This window comes from Tauraco erythrolophus, chromosome 8 (assembly GCF_009769465.1).
Source record: "Tauraco erythrolophus isolate bTauEry1 chromosome 8, bTauEry1.pri, whole genome shotgun sequence".
Lineage (NCBI taxonomy): Eukaryota > Metazoa > Chordata > Aves > Musophagiformes > Musophagidae > Tauraco > Tauraco erythrolophus.
Genome location: NC_141472.1, coordinates 21,831,776 through 21,857,558, shown reverse-complemented (window position 1 = coordinate 21,857,558; position 25,783 = coordinate 21,831,776). Strand labels below are relative to the sequence as shown.

The 25,783-nt window shown below is 38.4% G+C and overlaps 2 protein-coding genes across 2 annotated transcripts in view; one reads left to right on the top strand and one right to left on the bottom strand.

Moving 5' to 3' along the window:
* The window catches only part of METTL8 (methyltransferase 8, tRNA N3-cytidine), a 28,432-nt gene extending 24,399 nt beyond the window's left edge, over positions 1–4,033 (bottom strand). Inside the window, exons 1-2 of the mRNA XM_086615582.1 lie at positions 3,994–4,033; positions 3,534–3,646 (exon numbers count right to left, since the gene is read on the bottom strand). Coding sequence (XP_086471708.1) covers positions 3,534–3,538 — 5 coding nt within the window. The 5' untranslated portion in view covers positions 3,539–3,646; positions 3,994–4,033. The remainder of the gene's footprint in view (positions 1–3,533; positions 3,647–3,993) is intronic.
* Positions 4,034–4,762: 729 nt separating this feature from the next.
* On the top strand, positions 4,763–24,040 carry DCAF17 (DDB1 and CUL4 associated factor 17). Its single transcript, XM_086615894.1, is given in 15 exon segments — positions 4,763–4,936; positions 6,203–6,306; positions 7,634–7,724; positions 8,256–8,395; positions 9,134–9,212; positions 9,392–9,481; positions 12,399–12,506; positions 13,586–13,691; positions 17,200–17,342; positions 18,745–18,854; positions 19,240–19,327; positions 20,898–20,943; positions 20,946–20,980; positions 22,423–22,578; positions 23,345–24,040. Coding segments are annotated over 15 exon segments (1,659 nt in total). The 3' UTR covers positions 23,534–24,040.
* The last annotated feature ends 1,743 nt before the right edge of the window (positions 24,041–25,783 follow it).

Genomic DNA, 25,783 nt, shown 5'->3' with positions numbered 1-25,783 from the left:
TTAAATAATGAATTACACACCAAAACATACGTGAACCATTTAATTGATAAGTAAAATCCTTGACAAGTATCAGTTCTGAAAGAGATATCAGAGGGAAAAAAAAACAAAAAACAAAACAAAACAAAACGGAACAGAAATAACCTGTCATTTTTGTCCGAGAACCTAGTTTAATGACCTTATTGGACAAAAACATTTTGAGATTTGACTGACCTCCAACTACAAAGCTAATCACTTCTTCCATTTCCAATCACTAAGCCTACTTGTAGAGTTTCTATTATAAAGAAAAAAAATACCCTATACTAGGAAGAGTATGTGCAGCTTATGTTATATTTCTAGACAGAAAAGGATTCTCGAAACAATGAGCTTCATACAATTACTTCTTCTGCTAGGCCCCTAGAAGCTTATCTATACAACATTTGACAATTAATGCCCCATGCTCTCCTGTAAAGTGTAGCTGATCTGTTTTATCACCAAACACTACCAAAACTCCGAACACCTTACACAAAATAGATGCAAGTGGCAATTATGGACACAAAGTGAAAAATTCTTCAAGATAACGGTAAGACAGAAGCTATAACTATGAATTACCAGTGGTTATTTTTAAAATACATATTAGTATTTCTTAAAATTTCAAATCAAGGCAGGGGAGAGGAGGGGACTTCACTGTCAACCAGACCCGTTCATTAAGTGAATTCTTAATGCTATTCTATTCTACCAAGTGACTAAACACGCCCTCTTAGGGCTTCATGATTAGTCTTTCAAGGATATACTTTAAAAAAATCGGGCACATCTGAAGCAATAGGATATTTCACAACTTTTCAAACTCAGCAGATCTAAAACTCTCAACTGTTTTTCTTTCTCATACATCGCCACCACCAATGATGCAGGTGTCTCTGCGGGCACACAGCAACTCCAGTAAAACTACTGCAGAGCACTAACTATCAAAGGAAAAAGAAAAACAAAACAAAAAATTATTTTGATTTATTCTGACTCCTGTAGACACAATACAGTTAACATTGGTTAAAAAGCAACAGCAGATAAAAACAAAAAAAACACCCTACCAGAAATTATTTTAACCACATGCACAGAAATGTTAAGTAAGAAGTGCCTATTCTTACACCACCTGTGAGATAGCCTGTTAAAAAGTCAAGCAAAGAGGAAATCGTTTATAAAACAGTAAAGGGAAGGAGATAAAACTGTTCATTTACTGAAAACATTTACTCGAATCACCATACATCTAGGAGATCCGCAATAGAACCTGAAGGTATGTTATTTGGGATAAAATAATGTATGCAGGTACTATATAATCACTTCCAAAGTAAGAAAGAAGACAAACAGCTATTAGGGACAAGCAGAGCGCTAAAAGTCCTTGAGAGTTTAAAAAAATATTACTATTTAACTCTCTAATTTTGTATTCATTGAGAATTGTTTCTCAGCCACTATTCTCCATCTTGATACTCCCGTTGGAATTATTCTGCTATATAAACTATTTTTGAAATATCTTATAAAATGACAGGTTTTGCAATAGTATTTTTATTCTTTTTTTAAAAAAAAAAAAATCATACCATTTCTATTAAAAAAAGGGAAAATGTTATTCAATTGAGATTAGGAACTGCAACATTAATTCTCGTTGGCATATGATTCTATTGATCTTGGAAGACAGCGGAAGCAAAGAATGTTTTCTCCGCAGTACTGAGGGAATCAACTACACTAGATAATATGTTTTTAAGCTAATGTAGACAGTTTGAAAAAATGCAACTAAAGATAATATAATGGCAACTGCAAGAAGAAAGAGACATGAATGGCCAACAAGGAAGAAAGAAACACGTGCCTTAGAAACACAGATGTATTTTATACATATATACTGAATTTTTAACCAATTAATGTGAACAAGAAGTAACTAACAAAAGCATTTTACTTGATTTAATCGTATGGATAAAATGTGGAGTTTAGTTGCTACAGGTGACTAATGTAATCTGGTCTATCCTAAACTAAACCTGAGCTCCTATTTCTTTTTTCGCTTGCAAAGGCAGGTGATAAAACATTCTGACAGAAGCTTGTCAAAAAATGCTGATTCAAGAAAATCACAGTATTTTTAAAGAAATGTAGCAACTCTGATGACACTTTAATATATTCAATCATTTTTACTAATTTTTGGAATGTTGAGAGATTTTGTTTTGATCAGGACAAGTGTTTTGTTGAAACTGCATTATTTCAAGCTATAAAAGAGATGTTCTGACTTCATTATCAAAGACTATTTTGCCTTTAAAATGAAGCTTCAATAAAGCATTTAAATTTAATTCAAAATACTTCAACTTGTGAAGAATACCTTCATTCCAACTGAAGCTAAAACTGTATTTTGATATCCTAGAATCATTCTTGGAATAGAATTTCTACTTTTGTACTGAGTCTATTTATAGTAACATTTTCAGTGTTAACTGTTCTGCTGTTCTGTGTTGTAACACCTACTAAAGGCACACTTAGAAATAGTGTCATTATAAATATTATTGACTAAAATAATTCGAATAATAGAAATTAAGAAGATACCAGTCACCCTCAGTACAAATCTCTTAAATATTGTACAACGTAAAGAGGCAAATTCACAAATAATTCTTTAGGCTACCATCTGGCAAATACCTGTACATCTGTTTAACTTTACAGGCAAATTGTCTTCCCACATAACAATGAGTGTTTGTAGGGTACAGGATTTAAATACATAAGTATTCTGTGCAATCCTTTACTTTTTTCCCCCCTATTTTTCTCCTTTTTCCATGAGGTAATTAACATCTTTTCCTGTTATTTATACAGCAAAATACAACACGAATCTGATTTACTAAATTAATCTATTCACAAGTTTAACATCAAGAGGAAGCCATCAATGGTAAATATAGCTCAGAAATAAGGCTTCCCAGTTAACCTGTGCACCCTCTGCTGGCTGCTGCTTATGTAGGAAGAAAAACAAACAAAAAAACGCTGTGTTGAGTTTACGTATACATATATCTGCACAGTGAACATACACCTAAGTCTCCAAATATATCTTTCACTCAAATTGTTTTTCAGCCTATTGCCTACAAAATACTGAACACGTAACTATATTGCCTAACAATCAAAAGAGTATTTGTCTCAACACAAACCACGTTTTTCTATTATTAAACATACTGAGAACAGACAGAACATGAACTTTACCACTATGCATAATTTATTTTGAAACACCTCGTTCATTTGCATCCCCGCAAGACTGTGGATGTCCACACGGACTGTGCTTAGGTGCAGCCTGCCCTGTCAGCTCTGAAGTCACTGACAGTGCTGCAGACCCGCCAGACAGCATGGGGAGCATGCTGTCCTAACCCGCTCTTTGAAGGAGCAACTGCAACCATCGTTGCTTGAGCTGTCTTCATCCAAATCACTGCAAAGCACCAGAAAACCACAGGAATCTGTCCTTTGTTACACTACCAGGAAGATAAAAGGTTCCACTCAGAGATCCTGAAGAACGGACACGGAAACACGTAAAAGGTCAGTAACTTCCACATTACCCCATTTGGGCACCTCGCCTCAGAGAAGAAAGGGAAACGAGTTCTTCCACAGACTTCAGCTGCTCTGCTGGCAAGTGGCTGTTGATGACGGCGGTAGTTTTTGGGACACAGCTCTACAAATATAAAAACGGAGTGTCATACACCTCGGGAAGCTGCTGGCGGCCCTGCAGTTTTACAGAGTTTTGAACAAATTCTTTAAACCACCTTCTTACCCCCTAACCCCAAGTCCAGGTGGGCTCCATCCAACCCCGCACTATCCGAACACGCCCCACGGCGGGTGCCCGCCGCCCGCCCGCCGCTCCCGCTGCTCCCGTAGGGCGGCCCCCGCGCCCGGCCCGGGAGAGCCCCTGCGCTCCCGGCAGGGGGCGCTGGCGCCGCGGGGTTCACTCTCCGTAAGGGACGGGGGACAGTGAAGGCGGTAAGTTCTCACTTCCTCTCAACGGAACTACTGCTGACAAACCTTTCCTGCCTTTATTTAAAAAGGACAACGGGTAGTCTGTTTACACGCCCCGCATGCCGGTACGCACTGCGTTGACTTCAGTCCCTTCAGCGCAGGGTGCGGCGGCCGCGGCGGAGGGGGCAGCGGTGCCGGTGCGGCTCCGCGGTACCGGCGGGCCACCACTGCCAGCGGCTCTCACCGAGCTCTACACAGCGACCCTCCTCCTGCCCTGCCGTCCTCTGTGCGGCGCTTCACCGGCGGCGACGCCGCAGCACCCCCGTACGAGACGCCGGCCCCGCTCCCGCCGGCTGGCGGGAACCCGGCTGCCGCGCACCCGGCTGCCGCGCCGGAGGGAGCAGGCCGGCTGCCACGGGGCATGGCGGGAGATGTAGTCCGGGCGCGCAGCGGAATTCCGCCCGCGAAAACTACAGCACCCGGCGGGCCGCGGGGGGAGGCGGTGGCCGTGCGGGCGGTTGTCGCCTGGCGGTTGCGGTAACGGGTCGGTGGTGGTGAGGGGGGTGCGCGAGCGCGGCGGCGGTGGTCGTAGCCCCGCCCCGGGACGGCGCGGCCACGGCGGAGCCTCATCGGAACGTCTCGGTTTGCGTCTCCCGGGAGTCGGAGAGCAGGGGCCCGCTCGGGCCTCTCCCCGCTTCGCTTCACCTCTCGCCAGGCCGGGGGGGGGGGGGCGCGGAGAGAAATCCCGCACGGGCCCGGGCCCTGCCAGGCTGACCGCCCCGCCAAGAGCGAGCCAGAAGCCGGGGAGAGAGCCGCGCCTGCCCCGAGCCCGGGGATGTGCCCGCAGGCAGCCGCCGCAGCCACCGGCGGCAGGAGAGCCGCCTCCCGGGCCACCGGGCCTCACAACGTCTGCCTCCTCCTCACCCGCAGGGCCCACGGCTTTTATGCCAGAGATGCCGGAGTCACCCACAGAAAAAACCTGGGACTGCTCAGAAAGATAATGTGTCAGGTAATGGCGATGCTTCCCGGAGCGGGCCGGCTCTCAGCCGGGTGCTCTGAGCGTCGGTCCTCGGCCCAGGCGTTGGAGAAGTCCCTGGGTTACGCCGACTAACAAGTTCGGGGAGAAAAAAGCTGCAGTTTTGCTGAAGAGAGTTAGAAATGGCTAAATTTATTTCATGAGGCTCAGACCTAGAGGTGTTGAGAGGACTGTGCTGTGGAAAAACTGCAGAAGCACTTGTAAATCTAATAATCATGTTAGAAATAGCCTTCTGTGAGAATTTATGTCACTTGTTTCTTTCCCTACAATGGCTTAATATACCAATATAAGTGTTTTAGGGAGCATCGATGTTAAATTTGAATCAAATTCTCACAATAAAGTAAGATAATCAGCAGAGGTCTTCAGGTAAACATACCCCTAGTGTGTCAGGGAAATTTATGTTTAAGAAAAAATAGGAATTAAACTAATTATAGACTAAAGTGAACTTGATTTTTTTTATCAGAACTGTTACTGCTCCTGTGGAGTAGTTGATAGAGATAGAAATGCATTGAAAGTGAATATGTGAAATTTAATTAGAAATTTTGTTATATTGAAAATATATTTATTGGAAGTGAGCCAAAGTGTCCACTTACACAGCTAAATAATGGGCATACAACATTTACTAAAATAAAAATTAGTACACTTGACTTACACAAATTCTTATTTTTTTGTAAGACTGGAACCTTTGTTAGTGGTGTTGAGCTCCTGACGTCTCTAATGCACGAAAAAACTTTATGTGAGCAGTTTATCCCATTAACATTTCAGGCACTTCTTGCAAATAACTGTAAAGGCATTTGTCTACATTTCACACAAAACACCAACAGCAGAAAGAACTCAGATGTTCAGTAAATTCAGTTAATTGCATGTAAAAGAGTTATGTGCTTATTTACACTCTGGTGACTTTTATCCTTGATTTTAAAAGTTGCTATTAAAGTTTAGTTGCCAGTTTTAATGCAGGCAAGTTAATGAGAAAATAATGACAAAATATTCATTACCCCTGCTGTCCATAATAGCTAATAAAAAGATCTTTTAATTTGGCTTTTAAAAAAGACAAAATTTCCCTTAAAAAGCCTTTTAATTTGGTAAAAAAAAAAACCACCCAAGATTTTCTTTTAGGTATTCAACAGCAAAGGTTCAATTGAAGTAAGTTATTAAGCTGCAGGAGCCAGCCAAGTAAAATATTTTCTAAAAACAGGGTTTGTTACAAAAGCCATCACTGTTACAACTGCTCTGTTTCAGGAAAGTACTAAATTCAAGAATGTTTGGACAACTCATTCTGCATCTCCTATTGCATATGAAAGAGGAAGAATTTACTTAGACAATTACCAGTGCTGTATTAGCAGGTAATAAATTTATAATTAAAAGTTACCCTGGCTTACAGTTTTAACGCTATGATTCTGTTTTAGATGCGTTGCTAACTTTACTCATCCAAATAGCCTGTGTGAATTGAACAAAAAATAACCAGGTGCATAAGTGTTAAATTACCCTCGGATGTCGTTGTGTCTTAATGTGACACCTGCTTTGGTGAAGGAAAGTCTGATCTTACTGGTGCTGTGTAACTTCAGCTTCCAGAGCACTTTAACAGGAGTGGAAGATTATCAGCGTTTTATAATTTTGCACTAAAAGTCAAGTGAACGGTAGTTGTTTGTGATCTAGTGACTAGCAGGGTGCTAGAGAACATGTCACAAAATCACCCTCTGTAACAAGCTTGGTACTATGTCTATAAATTCTGCATTAAAGTAGTAAATTATTGTTCATGTGAAAAAAAGTACAGTGTGCAGAGTACCCGCTGGTTTTGTTAATGTATTTTGCAGATCAGTTTTCTGATCTGATGTACTCTCCTGTTCCATGATCAGCTGCAGAGACACAGCTTAGGAGGCCCCACAGGGCAGGGCAGAGGATGGGAAGTCATGTGTGCACCAGTCCTTGTCCTTGCCTGTCTTGTGAGGGAGGTAGCAGGGGCTTGGAGAGCTGCATTGCTGAGTAAGTAAGTTGTGGTCAGAACAGTTTTGAGACAGTGTCAGATGATACATAAAAAACAAATTACTCTGCCAGTGTAAACCACTGAGAGTTAATTTAATTAATCTATCACTTACAGCAGAGATTTAAATCTACTTAGCTGTGTTTTATTCCTACTTTGTCTGAATGCTTTCCAGTACTGGCTTAACCTGTCTAGCATCTTTCAGGTTTATCTTTGTCTCATCCTCTCCCTGAGGGGAAAACTCTGCACATTGTGAAGTTTTTGTTCTTTTTAAATATCTGTACATGACGCCACGCCTTTATATTCTGAAAGGCAACACTGGAAAAGCTTGAGGGGAAGGTTCTAGGATGATAGTTTCTGAAATATGCTTTCTTTTTAATGTATATCACTAAAGTAAGAATGTTACTATTAAGTTTGCTATTTAAAAACAAACCAAAAAAAAAAACCAACAAAACACCACTAGACCATAAAACATAGAGCAGGTTAGCTTGTATGTATTATGTTGTACTGACTATTGTTTATTAGGCCTTGATTTGAGAGCAATTTCAGGTTATGTTTACAAAGTAAAAATAAGATGCTTAGATTTCTGACCTGCCTAAAGAGAAGGCAGGATTTGTAAAACTGTATGAAATGGTTCGTTGATAGAAAGTCATTTATAAAGCAGACTAATGATTAACATTTTCCTCCAGCATTGCACAAGAGCCAAGAATACTTTATCAAAAGGAAAAGTGTTCGAAGTCAGAAAAAATAGAAGATGCTTTATTATTGGAATGCCCACTGGTAAGATTACTTTTTAATAGAGCATTGTTGTGGAAAAAAAAAAAACCACAAAACAATACCTTTTAGTGAAACATACTTAGAATGGAGTGTTCTTTCCCTGTGAACTGTTTTCTCAGTGTTTTTATGGCGTTTGGTCATTTAAGGTTTGCAACATGTGCTTATTTATTTTTACTGAATGTTTAGAGATGTACTTATGTGAATTTCACAATAGCACATCTAAATCCTTTTTTGTGAGCTTTTGTGGAAGATTTTAAAACCAGTGCCTTTATGCTTTTGCAACTAATTCTAATTCCTTACAACATAAATTCTGATTTATTTTTTAATTAGCAAGGCCAGTAGGTAGGAGTTTTTGTTTTTACCAGATCTGTTGTCGTGAAAAAAACACACCTCACAACAGATAAACTGAAAACCCATTAAAGCAGCTCTGCCCAGTAGCAGAATGCGTATTAAGTTTTGTTTTCTTGTTATTGTGTCAAAATGTTATATATCCTCCAAGCACAAAGTTTTTTCTGATAACCTTTTGTTACGCAGGGAGAAATGCTACCAAGTCCATCACACTATAAATCTTCCCTGATAGTCTTGACAGTGCGGAACTGGCTTCTACGTCTCTCTGCTGATAGTGGAGAAATACTGGAAAAAATACACCTTGCTGGTTCCTCATGCAAATTCAGGTATAAAATATTGACAAGGCTTTATGTAATTAACAGTCATTAGTAGCATACTGGAGAAAGAGAATTGTGTTCATACCTGGCGCATTACCTGGCGTCCTGCTCCTGCGTGCCGTTTTCTCTTGAAGAATTTCAGCAGCTCAAGTATTGCGGTCTCAAATTTGGTATCAAGATCCACAAAAACTAGGCTACTTTTGGCTTTTCTTTGACAATTTTACGGCGTTTAATATTGCAATAGCAACACACCAGTAGAGGACCTTTAAGAGCTGTAAAACAAAATTCATAAAACATGAGAAAAATATGTTTAAAGATGAAAATGTTTTTAACTTGCAAGCATTCTTCTCCATAGGGTACCCATTTTGCTCTTTAAAAGCAGAGTAGTTATTGCTTCTGGTAAACTGCATCTTTTTTTCAGTTCTCAGAAGAAATTATTTTCTTTAGGCTGAAAGGATAAGAAAGCAGCGATTTGTGAAGTGAAGGAGAAAAATTAAGACAGTGAATGTTAATACTTCCAGAATTTTTCTTACGATCCTGAATGGAATAAGCTATTCCTAGTTCCATGGGTTTTGCATTATTGCAAACAGGAGACATCTCAGGCACCTCTCCCCAGTCAGAAACTGAACAGTTTGCCTGGACAAAGGGATCTGCCTAGTAATAGTAGATTATATTTTATGTGAAATAATGTATTTATTATTAAATTATTTTTAAATTATTAAGATAGGCCTTTCTTGTCACAAATAGGTATCTGAGCTGGGATACTCCTCAAGAGGTAATGGTTGTAAAGTCAGCTCAGAATAAGCTCCCTGCAGCAGCACGACAAGTAAGTTTGTTGAAAAAAATCTGTCATTCTTAAATTTTTACAAAATAGATCAAAAAAAATTTACAAGGACAGTCATGCAAACATTATACTTTGTTATTATGGTAGAAGATGAAGGTGTCCTGCTGTTAATAAATGCCTCAAGTATAATAACTATATTCAGTATTGTTATTCCTTTCCAGGCAGGTATCCAACACTCAGTATTGTTCTATCTTGCTGTATTCCAAGTTTTGCCTCTTTCATTCGTTGGAATGCTAGAAATAAACAAAAAGGTAAGTTAATTCCTCTGTTAATTGTGATCTGTTGTGTAGTTGTATGAGAAGCACCGTTTAGGCAACCGTCTCAGAATTTCAGAAGTCATACCTACAGCTTAAAAAAGCATAGTGCCCTGAAACCTAAATTAGCAATAATGTTGTTCTTGTGTCTGATAAGGGTATTGAGGGGAAGATTCTTACTTCAAATGACCAGAAGAGAAAATACAAATGCATTCTGCTATTGGATTACTCTATTGACATGTAGAAGGACTTTAGCCTTTACTTACAGCAATCATAAGAGTTGAGAAATCCTAAGGTGTTTATAGACTTCTTTTCACCTCTTGAAAGAAAGATAGATGTGCTTCTGATCCACTCCTAGTAATAGTCTGTGAATTCTGTACGCAGTTACAAACGTTTCAAACTTAGAATCATAGAATAGTTTGGGTTGGAAGGGACCTTAAAGATCATCTAGTTGCAACCCCCCTGCTATGGGCAGGGACACCTTCCACTCATCCAACCTGGCCTTGAACACTTCCAGGGATGGGGCAGCCACAGCTTCTCTGGGCAACCTGTTCCAGTGTTTCACCACCTTCAGTGTAAAAAATTTCTTCCTTATATCTAATCTAAATCTGCCCTCTTTCAGTTTAAAGCCATTGCTTCTTGTCTTATCACTACACTCCCTTGTCAAAGGCCCCTCTCCAGCTTTCTTGTCAGCCCCCTTTAGGTACTAGAAGGCTGCTTTAAGATCACTCCAGAGCCTTCTCTTCTGCAGGCTGAACAACCCCAACTCTCAGCCTGTCTTCATAGCAGAGGTGCTCCAGTCCTCGGATCATCTTCGTGGCCCTACTCTGGACTCACTCCAGCAGCTCCATGTCCTTCTTGTGTTGGGGACTCCAGAACTGAATGCAGTATTCCAGGTGGGGTCTCACAAGAGCAGAGTATAGGGACAGAATCACCTCCCTTGACCTGCTGGCCACGCTTCTTTGGATGCAGCCCAGGATACAGTTGGCTTTGTGGGCTGCAAACTCACCTTGCTGGCTCACGTTGAGCTTCTCATCAACCAACACTCCAAAGTCCTTTTCCTCAGGGCTGCTCTCAAACCATTCTCCGCCCAGCCTGTACTTGTGCTTGTGATTGCCCCGACCCATGTGCAGGACTTTGCACTTGGCCTTGTATTATCATTGTATCACTTGTATTATCATTGAATGGCAAAACGTAAATATGTGTCTTGCTTTATCAGTCAAGAGCAAACAACCTTTCTGAGGTCGGTTTGTGACCTGTAAGAGTGTATATATTAGGAAACCCAAGCCAAATGGGCAAGTTTTACTGTTCTGGTGAAAAAACTTGTCTATGTTAAGTTGAGAGAGCTCTGGATACAACTTACAAATGGAACAGTACAAACATGCAACTCTGTCTTCAAAGCTCCATGAGCTATAGTCTCATTTGAGCTCCAAAACTATTAGTGGGTTTTAGCCAGTGCTGGGTTGGGTTGAGGCTCTAATTGAGATTGGGCTGGCAAGTTAATGAGCGGGGTTAAATACTTTTCATTTGGGCCCATGAAAGTTTAGGGGCACTGTGTGTTGTTCTGTTCCAAATTAGTATTTAAACTGGAAAAAAAAGTTGTTACCAGTATCAAAGTTACTCTCAATCTGGTTAAGAATGGCATGCCAGATTCATCATGGTCATAGTAGGCAAAACATCTAAAAGAGTTCAGTTTGGCCTGCACTGAGTACTCATCAGAGTAATTGTTACAGCTAGGAATAATGTCAGGGTGGAATTTGGGATTAGAGAACACACCCAGGGGAGGAATCAACCAGTGAATGCAATGTCAAACCTGATACACATCGGTGGACTATAACTGTTAGATTAGAGTTAGGATTAGGGTTACTGTTCAAGACTACAGAATGCTGCTAATGCATCAGCTTTACTGAGATGGTGAACCACAATAAAGTCTGAGTTCAGACTAGCTAAGGTCTCAAGGATAGAACGGAGAGTTTAGGGTTGGAAGATTATTAGAGTTTGAGTCTGAAAGACACCGGGATCTAAGCTAACAAATGTATTGAGAAAAAGACATAAGACTAAATAAGAGGCAAGGTCTCAGGAGTGAATATATCTTTCAGTTCCAAACTGATCAGAAGATCATTGATAGTGTTAAGATTTAGGAGTATTAGAGCCTTTGAGTTTCCTTTTTTTAAAAAAAAAATGGTTTTTAAGCCTGTTTTAACTCTGTCATAGTGATTTAAATTTAAAAAATGAAAACTATAATTCCAAGTATTTCTATTAAAAAAATTATTAACTTCATGTGTTGTTATTTATTAAATACTAAGAATTAGTTTGTTGAGTTTTTCTCAGTGGAAATGTGCTAAGTGGTGGCACAAATGAATACTGCACAATTGTTAAAAGGGGTAAGTCAGTTTCTCATATATGTGTCTAATTTGGATTCAGAGAGGATCCTGTACTTTGTGACAGCTGGGTAATGTAGTTTTTATACAGTTGTACACAGTCATAGAGCCAAAATTAGACTAGTATTTTACCCTGGTGATGAAGAAAGAAGATCTGAAATCAGTACTTTTAGATTGAGTTGTTAGCTTTGCTAACGTTCCTGTGGGATCCTGGGTAATATAATTGATTCATGTATTACAACAACTGGGTAACATGATACGAAGATACACTGAGAACTGATTAGAGAATGAATCTGCTTGCAGAATATGACTGATCTAACCTCAGGTGTTACTGCAGTGCGAAGTATTACAGAAACTCAGCAGAACCGATGAGTTAACAGAAAACTTCGTGAACTAAAACACTGATCATAGTGTTTGGTCAGACTAAAAAATGAAAGCGATTGCAAAATTAAGAACATAACATCAGTGTTTTGCATTGTCTCTCAATTATTTCTTCCCTAATAGAATATATTTCTTCTCCTTTTTTTTTCCAGATATTTGGTAATAGCGTGACAGATGTTGCTGTTTCTAATGGAATCCTGATTGTAATGTATAGCATGGGTCTCGTCAGGCTCTATAACTTCCAGGCTATCTCTGAACAGGTAATGAAATATGAAATTTTTCATTTTTGGGGCAACAAATCATAAATATTCATGTAATGCCACATAAGTACATGGGAAATATGTCAAAGGATAGAGTTCTTGCCTAAATCTGTTTACAGTCAGAAGATTCTACCCACACCAGTTACAGGTGGGAAAACATAACAGATACAGGGTCAGACAGGCACTTAAGTGCATATAAAGAGGAGCTATGTAAATGCTAGACCAGAGTGTGCTCTTCTTTACACACCTCTTGTATTGGTTCTGGCTGAGATGGAGTTAATTTTCACCATAGCAGCCCTCATAGTGCTGTGCTTTGTATTGGTGGTTAGAAAGGTGTTGATAACACACCAGTGCTTTGGCCACTGCTGAGCAGTGCTGACACAGCATCAAGGCTGTTTCTTGAACATTCCCTGCTGTGCCCCTCACCAGCAGGCTGGGTGTGGGCAAGATCTTGGGAGGGGACATAGCCAGGACAGCTGACTCAAACTGACCGGAGGAATATTCCGTACCATATGATCTCTAGGCAGCAGTAAAAGCTAAGAGAAAGGAGGAGGAGGAGGGAGCATTCGCTACTTAGAATGTTTGTCTTCCGGAGCAACCGCTAGGTGTACTGAAGTAGCTGAACATTGCCTGCTGATGGGAAGTAGAGAATAAATCTCCTGTTTTCCTTTGCCTCCACACACAGCCTTTGCTTTTGCTTTATTAAACTGCCTTTAGCTTGGCCCAACAGGTTTTGTTTCCATCTTAATTCCTCCCTCCCTGCCCTGCTGAGGAGGGGATTGATAGAGTGGCTTGGTGGGTATCTGGTGTCCAGCCAAGGTCAACCCACCACACCTAGTCTGTCGTTACGGATGAGTGTTGAGCCTAGAAACTGATGAGTATGGAAAATTGTTTGATCTGAAGCAGAATGGCAGTGAGACTTTGGCGTTTATATTCTTTCAATCAAAAACCAAACGTTAATTCAAAAATAAGACTTCAAGCAGTATCTAACAATAAAGAATGCAGTAGTAACAGAGCAGTAAAACTAAACAGAAAGTAAGTACGCATGAATAAAGCTAAAATATTCTGTGTTGTTTTAGTTCATGGAACAGCCGTTTGATTTGGGACATGAATTCAACTGGGATGGTCAAGTGGGAGTTGTAGGAAAGTATCCATTTGGTCTTCCATGTAACATTAAAATAACAGGTATTTATGATGTTTGTATTATCTTGGCTGGTGGCTTTTACGGATTGATTATGGCTTTCACATTTTTCTTTCACAGCAAGAAAAACATGAAAATTACTGTACTCATATTGTGCTGTGGCTCTATTTCTGGGTTTACGTTATAGTAGAGATACATTTTGCTTTAATTCTAATTACAAGAATAAATTACATAGGACTTACCTAGAAAACTAGTACAGCAAATAAGCTATTTGAAAAGCTTCATAAACAATGCCTGAAGCGGAAACCCCTTCCTTATTTCTGAGACACAACTCCTCTTGGGAAAGAGGAAGGGCTAGGGCAGCTGTTAGTAACACCCAGAAACAGTATTCAGTATGTAAGCAAAAGATGTAAGAATGTTTATTCTAACTGGCAGAGGGAATTCAAGGAAACAGAATACAATTTGTCCAATTGCATGTTGATAATTCTTCAGTTGTCAGAAATGTGGCAGTTTCAATAAAGTTAATTCCTCAAATTCCTCCACTAACTTATGAATGTTCTACTTTATGTAATGACTTTAATTTCTCTGAAACCAATCAATCATTTCTGTTGGTGCATTTGAGGTTAGAATTTGGTGCTAAAAATCTTAATGAGTGACCACAGCCTGAGACTTTCTGTGAAACTTTTTTACTTTAAAAATACATTCTCACAAGTTCACACTTGAGGCACTTCCAAAAAAAAATTAGTAGGTTTCATCAATATCAAATATTTAATTTTGAATGTTTCTCTATTAAATGGTTTTTACAGGTGACTGTCCACATTAAAAAAATGCTTTTGCTCTTTATGTTTACAAACAGTATCAGATAATAACAGGCAAATCAAATCAGATTCATGTAAACCTGTGGAAATACACTAAGATAAAATACAGACATACGTAGTGAAGGCTCTCAATTATAATGCAGTGTTTTATCAAAACAAAGTGATAGGCTGCTATAATTCATGTCTCAGGTTCTGCAAAGGGCAATTTCTCCTCATTTTCCTCTCTGAGTTTGCAAAATCACAATTTCATGTTAGGGGCCCTGTGGAAAACTTGCTGTTGGAGTTTAATAGAAAGCCTATTCCATATTTGTTCTCATGTCTTATAGACTGTTGTAGTTGTTAGTTTTGAGATTTAAAACCAATGTACTACAGAAAACATTTTTGATCTTGAATCATATTCAAGAATTTATGCTTAAGAAGTTTTGAACTTGTGACAGACATTTGCCATGGCTGCTCTTTGCAGATAGTCGCATTCCTGTGGGTTTTGAGCTGTTTTCTTTCAAGAAGGAGATGGCAGACTGAGTGTTCAATGCTTCAGTGAGCAAGATTTTAACAATTTTAGAGTTTAAACTTGTATTTACCATAATTTAACCATGTGTAATTTTCCTGCTTATTTAGTCCTAGCCTTCCTACAGAAATTGCCTGAAGGGATGGCACCCAACAGGAAATGTATAGAGATCAAAACTTATAGGCTACCTACCACGTCATTTACAGCTATTGACTGGTAAGGAATTTTATTTTAGTCACAGTGGAAGGAGTGGAAAAGGCACCTATAAATCTTCATTATGTCACTCTCTGAAAGGTCCAGAACTTAAAACTGTAGTTTAATTTATTATTAGAGAATACAGTTTCATAAAAAAAAAAAAAAAAAAAACAGAGGAAGATATATTGCTTAGATTTTTTTTACGTTTAGAACAAATACACTTGTTAGTGCTGCCAAGAACAACTCGATGGCTTTACATTTAGATGAGGCTGGAGAGTTTTAAGGAAGTGAACAAAGCAGCTCAACTGGAGACTGAGAACTGGCAATGCTAGGGAAAGGACTTAGAAAGAATGTGAACAGCAGGTGTTGAGCAACAAGAATGAGTGCCACATAGCAGGAAAGAGGGAGGAAAGAGCAGTCACGCTATCACAGTGGTTTAAGTGGCCATGACCTTGCAAATCTTTGCCAAATGAACATTAAAAAAGTAAGGCATATTTTATCGGCAGCCTGTGCTGCTTAGAATTGATATATTATTGAAACACATTTAAATGTATCATCTTTCCATCTACCAGAATTTTTGAGAGACATTGTTGTATATGCTTTATTTAAAAAGAAAAAGTTGATAAGGTAACATGTTAGCAAATTTTCTTGACTCATTTTTCATTTCTAACAGATTTTAATATCTATAGGTCCTCTGCTTATGCCTCCATCTTCAACACTGTCTGTATTTTCAGCAGATGCCTCGTTTTTTATAACCTACACTTTACTATATATACAAAATATATAACATATATATAATTTTGACATAGAACTGTATCTTGCACAGAATCTCCTATGTGTTAGTCCAAAAGACAACTAGAAGATAGCCAGCTTAGGAAAGATGTCATTTCCGTGGGCAGTGAACTAATTGTTTTCAATCTAAACAGCTAAATTCTTGGAAATATGAGTGAAGGAAAAAAGAGAGAAGCACTATGTAAACAAATTTCTGATGTCATGTGACATCTTAGCATCATTGGCTAGGATCTCGATAGTTCTCTAGACCAAGCAGGACAAGAAGTCGTCAAAATTTGGATGAGATCTTTGGGACACAAAAGTCTGGATAAGAGCCTCATTCTTCTCACAATAATTGAGCTTGGGGTTTTATATTCTGCCTTTTTAAATGTCCCTTGTCATTGCAAATTTTCTCCATGCTTTGTCTTCTTTTTTTCCAGCACTTCTATGTACTGTTAGAGCTGATCTTCAGTCTAAAAATTATTTAGTTATAGCAGCTGTAGAAATTGCTTTTATTTAGCTAGTTGGTAAAAGTTGTTAAGCTCCATGCAGTGCATTTCGTTCAAAGATACTTCTCTCATTTAGTACACAGAGAACTTGTAAGAATGGTGTATTACATCTGAATAATTTATCCCAACTGAACTGAAGGGAAAACTAGAGACCTTTTGCCATTAATTATGGCAATAAAAATTCCTAGATTTTTATTGATTTTTATGAACTCAGCCAGAGATTCCATTTGTTGTGGTCCACACTATTTTGTTGTATTACGCAAAAGGAGAAGGAACATTCAGGTTCAGATATCTTTCTGCATTTAATTCTCTTGAGATTGCTGCTGTTAGCCTGTTTCCAGCTATTTATCACTATTTTTCCCAAGAGAATAGTGACCCTTTTGATATGCTCTTTGATCTGTTCATGTGTACGTCCTCTCTCATTCAGATGAGCTGGATTCATTTTAGTTGTTTGCTACATCTTTGCTTGTCCAGCTTGTTTGGAATGAAGTAAGTCAAAGGTAGCAGAAGAGCAGTTCAGCATGAAGATCTGAGAAGGCAGTAACCTTCCACAGGGAATTGCAGATATATGCCTGGATGCTAGGTGAGGTAGCATAGGTGGTGCTAGAAAAAAGATCACAACCAATGTATTTCCACCAGTCTTCAGAAGTTCTGAAGAATTAATAGCTCTATTGGAATTTAGAATTGTAAGGATCACTGGAATTATGATTGTTCTGCTACTAATGGTGTTAACATTACTGAATATTTGCAGATACTCCACCTTTGCTATTTGAAGCATCTTCTCTGGAGAATGCATTTCAAATTGGAGGTTACCCCTGGCATTATATCATCACACCTAACAAGAAAAAAAATAAAGGAGTCTTCCATATTTGTTCTCTGAAAGACAATGCTTTGGTAATATATTCAGATAGCAGCTTCTCTGAAATGAATGTGTATCACATTTGTCTTCATCTCTTCTTCTGAGTAGTGCTCGAGGTAACAATACCCTTGTTTTCCAGTGTGGTGCTCTCACTGGGATCACCCCACAGCATTACATCTGCTATCCAGTGGAGTCATGTGTAAAATGTTTTCTTCTGAATTAGTACTGTTTCCAATATTTCCTTAATTCCAATATAATTGTAGCACGGTCAGTGCTACATAGCACTGTATTCTCGGCTTAAATGTTAAGGTTCAAGCAGAATCTCATGACCTTGTTCCTTGCATGGTAACATCTTGATGCACTTCGGACTAGTCAGCCTCCCAAATGGCATGACTAAAGAAATATTTTAAATTTCAAGAAATTGCAGAAAAAGTTTCCTTAGTGTTTGTAGTTTAGCCTTGATTTGTACCTTCTCTCTCCTCCCCCAGAAAGATTTTATTACTCAGTTTAATCCCTCTCTTGCCCTAGAAATATTTTATTGCTCAGTTTAATCCAGCATTCCTAATTATTTTTGTTTATGTGCTATTCATCATACATTCTTTTGCGTGAGCTCTCTATTTCAGCTTTTATTTTGGATCTGGATTTGACCTGAAGATACTTCTGTAATAGAAGCAGCTTCTAGGCCTGTTAGTTCGGAGTTCTTCACTAAAAAACTTCTCATTTGTAAATGTCCTCATCTCTTTTACTAGCCCGATCAAATCAATGATCCTCCTCCTGTTTTCAAAACAGATCTTTCACAACCATAGCTGAAGATCAATTTTAATTCAAAGGGACTTGTAAAATCCTTTCTCACCTATTTTTTTTAATGTGGCTTCATACTTTTGAAAATTGGAATGATCAGGGTCAGCTAAATTTAACAACAAAAAGCCACTGCCAAAATCCCAAGATTTTGACCAGCTTGCAGCTGAAATCACAAGCTACCCCAGGCTTACACACACCACAAATATTTGCTTAAAAGAGGCTGAGCCTGAGGTTCGAAGCTGAAGTCAAAGTTTGTGCTAATGCTTTTCTCATGTCTTGACACATCTCATGTCTTTGACACTTGAATTGCTGGAATTGTTGAAGAGTTTGCAGAGTGTAGGCGAAATCTTCCTTTTGCTTAGTTTCAGGAGAGATAGGACCATGTTTAACTGTGGTACAAGGTCATTGCTTATTGCATATTAAAAGTTGAAACTGTTCCATGGAATATCTGGAGAATTGGAACTGAGTCTATTTTTTTTGTTATTATTGTTCCCCTGCCATCCTTTCTGGTCATGATTAGGAGCAATACTTAAAATCCTTCAGAGGTATGTGGAGAGGAGCTCAGTATTTCTTCTTTAATTAGATCTGTGAGACTTTAAAAATACTGATATTCTAAGCTTTCCTTTCCTTCTTCAGGCAAAAAATGGCATACAGGATATGAAATGCTGTTCGCTGGAACCTGATTGGATATACTTCCATCCAGATATGTCAGGTAGAATAATCCACGTGGGACCAAACTTGATAAAGTATGAACCTTTTTTCTCAAATCTTATATTCATTAGAGGAAAAATTGCATAGCTGCATAAATTCAGTAGTTTGACAATTTGGAGGCCAAAACACTCATCAAGCCATAGAAACTTTTTAATTTGTCAGAATCAGAAGTTCTAGTAGAAACATCTGCAGATTTCTATGTGATGAATGTGGGCACTGGCAGGCAACACTAGATTCTGACATGAAACATGTTCAAGGACCACTGCATTAAAATTTCACTGAAAAATGTAAAATACAAACACGCTTCAGTTATTTTTGATGTTTTAATATACCTGTTTTTTTTAAATTATAAATATAGAAGTGTTGTAGTCGGTGAATTAGACTGCATGACTGACTTTGTAATTTCTCTTTCTTTGGTAGAGTCCTGAAGCTTAAGGAAGTAGAAAATAATACAGATCAAATGGAGATTGCAGAAGATTTTACGATTGTGGCCAACAGAGAAAACTGTGTGAGTTTAGTGTCCGAGATCAAAATGTATGATTTTGAGCAATACGCAAGGGTTTTGCGTATGTGAGTAATCACTGTGCTTTATGGGCCTAATTCAAAGTTTATTGAAAGATATTCCAGGTTTTCGTTGGACTTTAAGCTGTATGAAAAAAAAAAATTGAAAACAGTAACACTTTCTGGATAGCTTTCTGAAACCTCCAGTCTTATCTTTAGTTTTCATCATTCTTTATAGTGTGCAGTATAACCATGTATCACTGATATAAAACATACTTAAAAGATGGTGACAGATTCCTTCAAAAGAAGGTTCCACCAAGTGATAGTTGTGTGTATCTCTGGTGCTCAGGTAAGCTGATCATACAAATGCTAAAAATGTTTCAAGTCTCTCGCAACTTAGGGGTAAGTCTTCATAAGACAACAAAGACAAAATATTACTTCCAAAAGTCTGTTTCTTTTCCTGGCCGTGTACATCCGTCACTCCTTGTGACAGGGCTGGCATTCATCTAACCCTTGGTGAGCCAAATCAGTGCACTAAGATAACAGAATAATAACCCAGCAGAAAAGGTGAGTACTTTTCCACTCGCTTGGTGATCCGACCTGGAGCTGGAACAGAACAGAACTGAATCATCAGAAGGGTGCAGAAAGGTGGAACCAGATGGCGAGGGGATGATCTGAACCTCCTGGTAGAAATGAGCTGTTGAATCACCTTGGTTGCTTCATGAAGTCTTTTGTGATAGAAAATCACAAAGACAGTCTAAATGTCAAAAAGGTTAAAGAGCACACTTGTGAGAAAGTTTTTTGGCAGTGCCTGGAACTGTCATTTTGCTTCAGTGCATAAAGTTATGTCTTACATAAAAGCAAATTTTTACAGTTTATGAGTACTGTAAAGTCCCTGGAAATCAGTGGTATTAATTTTGAAGCTTCTGCAGAAGAAAAGTTTGTGTAGTAAAAATCTACACCAACTGAGGAATAAAACTTCCATTGAATCAGAAAGGATAAGGTTTGTCATCTAATGACTTACCATATTTATTTATTTTTTTAGAGTTTGTGTAGACAACTTCTGTTGTAATAAGAGGAAAGAAATAAGAGTTCTGATCCTAGCTATGCTATGCCTTTTCGTTTGACTTTCATTAGGACATTGATACCTCAGTTTTGAATGTTTCTGGTGTTAATGGTGCCCAGTGGAAGCAGTTGTGGGTAGTTTAAGTTGCTGCTTTCCCCATCTTCTGGAAGTAAGAGTTTAAGAATCAAATTGGAGGTGACTTAGCTGTCTTGATTCTCATTCCAGCATCCTGGCCTCAGTCACTTCTCTTCTAAAAATGACTGGTAGCTGAGAACCGTTGTCACCTCTACAGGGCTGAGAACCTCTGAATATGAGTAAACATCAGTAATATCTCAATTAAAACCACTGAGTTTATGAGCCCTCATAAAGAAGAGATAGCAGCACTAGGGCCATACATCGTTAATGAGTAAAACAAGGTCAGAAAGCAAAAGCCATTAAATAGTTTCTTCTTATCTGTTTGATGTCTAAAATACTTTAAAGTCTAGAGCCACTTTTTTCTTCTTCTTCAAAGGTGAACAACGCTGTTACTGTAACAGCTTCTGGTCGGGTGGTGAAAAAGCGTTTAACTTGCTGGATGATGACCCAGAACAAGAGGTAACTGAGTAAGAGCAGTTCATGGATTATTGAAGATGTTTAGCTAGCCATAAGTCATTCTTGTTTCACGTGCAGTGGCTATAATCGTTAGCCATGTTAATCTTTGAGTTCTTTATTCCTCTTCTGTGGCTGTCTTTGTCTTCTAAACTTCTAATTACTTCACTTCACCGTCTCTCTGTCATCTTTTCTCCTTGGTTGACATTTGCGCTTTGGATAGTCTCTTTCGTTACAGAACTGATCTCATGCCCCATGATACCGTCATAGCTCTACGTGCCGTCAGTGGCACAGAAATGAGATGTTAACGTGACAAACCATTACTCTTCTCTCCATTCAAACATCTCCCTTAAACGTTTCTTATAATGCATTTTGGGACATGAAAGAAACATACTTCTTTTTTTCTCTAATTTAGATTCCTCTAGTCTTTGATATAGTATCTCTAAACTGTTTTTTTCTCTCCCAATTACTTTGATTAGATTGCAGGACAAGGTAATTAACGTTTTTTCTTTAAGTAACTGCTTCTTGAGAGTGAAAACACTACATGCCTTGGTGTTGAGTCATCAAGATGTTATAAAGAATATTTTTTAGCTCTCTATTTAAAGCTGGAGCTGTATTTGACATAAACACAACAGTTAAAATTAATCAATTTCTGGCAGCCATTTGTATTCTTTTTTCTGAGGAAAGAGATTTTGCTGTGGTAAAAATACAGGACAGGCCAATATAACCCGTAAGGTCTGCAGTTCATTTCTATCCACTTTTTTTTTTTTAAACATAATAAAAATCAGAGTCTGCACACTGTTTTTTTTTTCCTGATGTTAACACTGTATTTATGATTCCAGTAGAAATTTTTCCATTATGAAAGAAAAAGACTGCCTTTAAATTAGAGTATGTTACCAGGTTCATGACAGTGAGATAGAGGCAATTAAGGCAGTTCACAGTCTTCATCTTTTGATCTCAGTTCTTCACTGGCACATACTCGGTGGAGCAAGAGAGCTCTAAACAGAACATACAGGTGTTCATGTGAATGGAACTACTCTAATATGCCCATCTCCTCAAAACCAGTAATGACTTTAAGCTCTACTGTCTATAACATGTCTGCTTCAAGAGAGGGCATGGAGTTTAAATTGTTTCTTCTGCCACTTTCAAAGTACTTTTTTTCTATTTCCTGTATGATATATATAAAATACATCTACTTGCACATTAGGATTGTTCAGAACATGACTTTATTCTCTCCTCTCTTAAGGAATGTTGCTGAAATACATTGGACAACTTGTGTTGGGAAAGATGCCTGTTGGGTGTCAGGCTGGCAAAGTGTTCTTTGTCAGACCAGAAGACAATTTTTCCAATTCTGCTTTCACCTGAAAGAAAAAGAGCTATGCCATTTAGGTAGAGGGGAATGTGAATTTATGCTTGATTTGTAAACTTGAGGTTTTGTTTTTCTTAAGACATTCAAAATTGTGGACTATGAGGATGAATTGGATTTGTTATCCACTGTGGCAGTTACTCAAATAGGAGCTGACGGAAGAGCTCACCTTGACTTTCATTGCAATGAACATGGGATTCTACTGAAGAGTATTCCATTACTGGAGTCCTGGGATGTGGTGAGGAGAATTCCTGTCTTTTGTTTACGCTAACACTTCCCCTTACCTGTCTACCTACCATTTTTGTTCAGATTTGAAGCAGATATATAAACAGTGTTGCCAAGTGCTATGGATGAGATTTGTACAAAATAATAATCATAACTCAGAAATTTTAATTATTCCATCAGTCAGTAGTTTGTTTATCTGAAAATCTCCTTTATTTGAAATAAGTATTTTTTTTGTTGGTTGATTTGTTTGGGTTTTTGGCTGGGGGAGGGGTTGTCCTTAGGTATTTCTGAAGTATTTACCAACTTGAATACTCACCCTCTGGCTAGTTACATCAGTTTAACTTTACAACTTGTAAATAGTCTCACTAGCTTAACTTGAACTACTCACGCATAGAATTAAGCATGGACCTCACTGTGTGTTTATTTGGAGAGATGGAATGGGCTGTTTGTGCAGTCCAAGTTTAGGTGGACATCCAACTTAGATGATCTGAAATATTCAGCACCTCTTTTATCATTGACTGCAAAGGCAACTTAGAATCTTAAATCAGATGCTCTCTGAATTGCACTTAGATTCCTAAAACAGGCATGTGGGAAACTCTCAAAGTTTTAAAATTCTATCCCTTATCTGGAAGAGCAATCTGTGTGTATCCACACAAAATTCCTGTCTGATCATGGAGGTCACCAATGTTAAATACTTTTTGTTCCCCAAGGAAAACGGTATGGGTATTAGCAAGTCATGGAAATGGAGACTGCAATCAGAATTTTTTTTCTCATTTCAGACTTACAGTCATGAAGTTTACTTTGACAAAGACCTTGTATTACATATAGAACAGAAGCCTAACAGGAGGTTCAGTTGTTATGTTTACCAAATGGTCTGTGATGCTGCAAAAGATGATGAATGTTCAAGCCACGAAAAAACAGGAAGAGTGTTTTGTAAAAAAGGAGGGAGATTTTTTGAATATATTTAAGACATAAACAACAACTACAGAGACTTCAATTTGGATATTTAAGGACTTCATACATATGAATAAGTCAACTACTGTTTTTCAGGCGGGATTTAATCTTAACATTTTGTATTACTGTGTGAAGTTCTAACTTGTTTTTTCTCTGTGACATTGTACACTTGTCTGTAATCCGTAATGGCTTTCCATGTATTCACCAGTGCATCATTAATGCTAGATGCAGCATTCCTTGCCTCTCTTCAGCTATTGAATTGAAATACTGGACATCAAGGAGAAAGATGTGGACTTACTGATAACCTACCATCTGCTGTGGTCTGTCTTACGTAGTTTTATCTATGCAACTTTAATACAGACTGTTAATTACACAAAGTGTGTAAAACTGTATAGGATGAATTTTATATGTCGTATAAAAGTGGCAGAGTTACCATTAAACCACATAGACAAAATCCTTCTGTTTGTTTTGTGTGAGAAATAAAAAAACAACTTTTCTGGTTGTGTTTGTTTTGGTTTAAAGAGAAGAATTAATAAATTATATGTTTTTACTGCCTTTTTAATATGTATTTATATATGCATATATATACACACGTATAAAAACCCAAGCAATTCTCTGTTTCTCCCTGTGTCAAGGGTCAGGAGTTGTTCAGTCTGAGCCAGAGCGACCCAACGCTCAGCCAGATCCCTGTGTGCAGCCTGTCTGACGCCCGGGAGTGCCGTGTGGTATATTCGGATCCTGCAGAATGCAGGCTTTCGTTTTTAAATTAAAAAACACCCACAACAATAAAATACAGGCTTTAGGCTTCATGGCAATAAAGAGCATTTCCAAACACAAGCCAAACGTGGGCTCAGGAGAGTAGCGTGTGGAGGGACGACCAACATGCGATTTCCCGCTGCTGCCACCATTATCCTCAGCGTGATAATTTTAAAGCCAAATATCTCTTTTCACTGCAAGCTTTACTAATGAGGTGTGGATCATTCTAGCTGATGCAGCAGTGAAGAGCTCTAGAAGAATTATAAAAACTATCTATTGTGAGTTTTTATAAAATGTGTAATGCAAAAGAAAAGCGCAATAAAATTGTGGAAAGAAAAAACAACACGAAAAGGAGATCTAAGAAGGTAATGAAACAACAGTAGAAATGAAGAGCAGCAGCAACACTCTACTCCCACTCTAGCTTCAGTAAGTTTTCACTTAGTATCAAAGAAAGAGAACCTGTCCGTTATCTGCTGCTAGGTAAGTAAGGTATCAGGGTAAAAACTAATATGAATCTATACTTGTAGGTAGAAGATCCAATTCTTAAGCAGATACTGATATTTTATGCTCATTTCTGTTTGAATTATTAAAGCGGTTCCTCCCAGAGCAAGAGATTTAAACTTCATATTTTATTAAATAGTGCAAGTACTGCTCATCAGGAGTTTGCTGTACTTTTCAGTGACTGTTATTTCTAAGTTACCACAGACTTTTGCAGTTACGTTCTGCTAAATCAACAATTGTACATCAGTATACATCTTTTCAAAAATGCAACAATTTGTAATGACCAAAAGGCAGACCAGACTTTGATGAAGATGATTATGGGCTTCGTGTAAGAAATTCTGTCGCTCTAAGTGTGTTGCTGCACTACAGATAATGGCAGATATTCCATCCTGGAAGGTCACATACAGATGTTTTCACTCAGAAACAGGTGAGATGTTTCTGTTTAGCTTAAAACACCTTGAAAGCTATTTAAGACTAGAGAATCCAGAACGACTAGGCCTGAAGACTTCTATGAGTGTATTCGCAACCCTACTTAAGAATGGTCTGGGACACACCAGAGAAGCAGAATTACTAAATGCTTCTGGGTTGTACTTTTCAAGCTGTGAACAGCAGCGTTGCCTTCTGTGGAGCCCCAGGGAGTTCTAAAAATAAGCCTGTCTTTGAACGGGAGGAAAATCCTGACCACAAACCAGTAGTTTTTTACATTGTTAAAAATAACTCTGTATCTGAACCAAACATAAATACATGCATGCTTGGTGGCAGCCCACCTGAATCAACAGATTTTATTTCAAGTTAAATTTTGAAACAATTTTACTTTGCCAGGAGATTTTATATTTAAGCATTTTTTGGTAAAAGTTGCTGGCAGGGCTGTACTATTGTGCAGTATCAAATCGATATGAAATTCAAACAAATGCATTAGATCTGACCTGTAGACCTACAGTTTGATGTCCATTTATGATGATTCTAGAGCACTTACCTTTCTCTTTCTCATAATGTATATTAGGTAC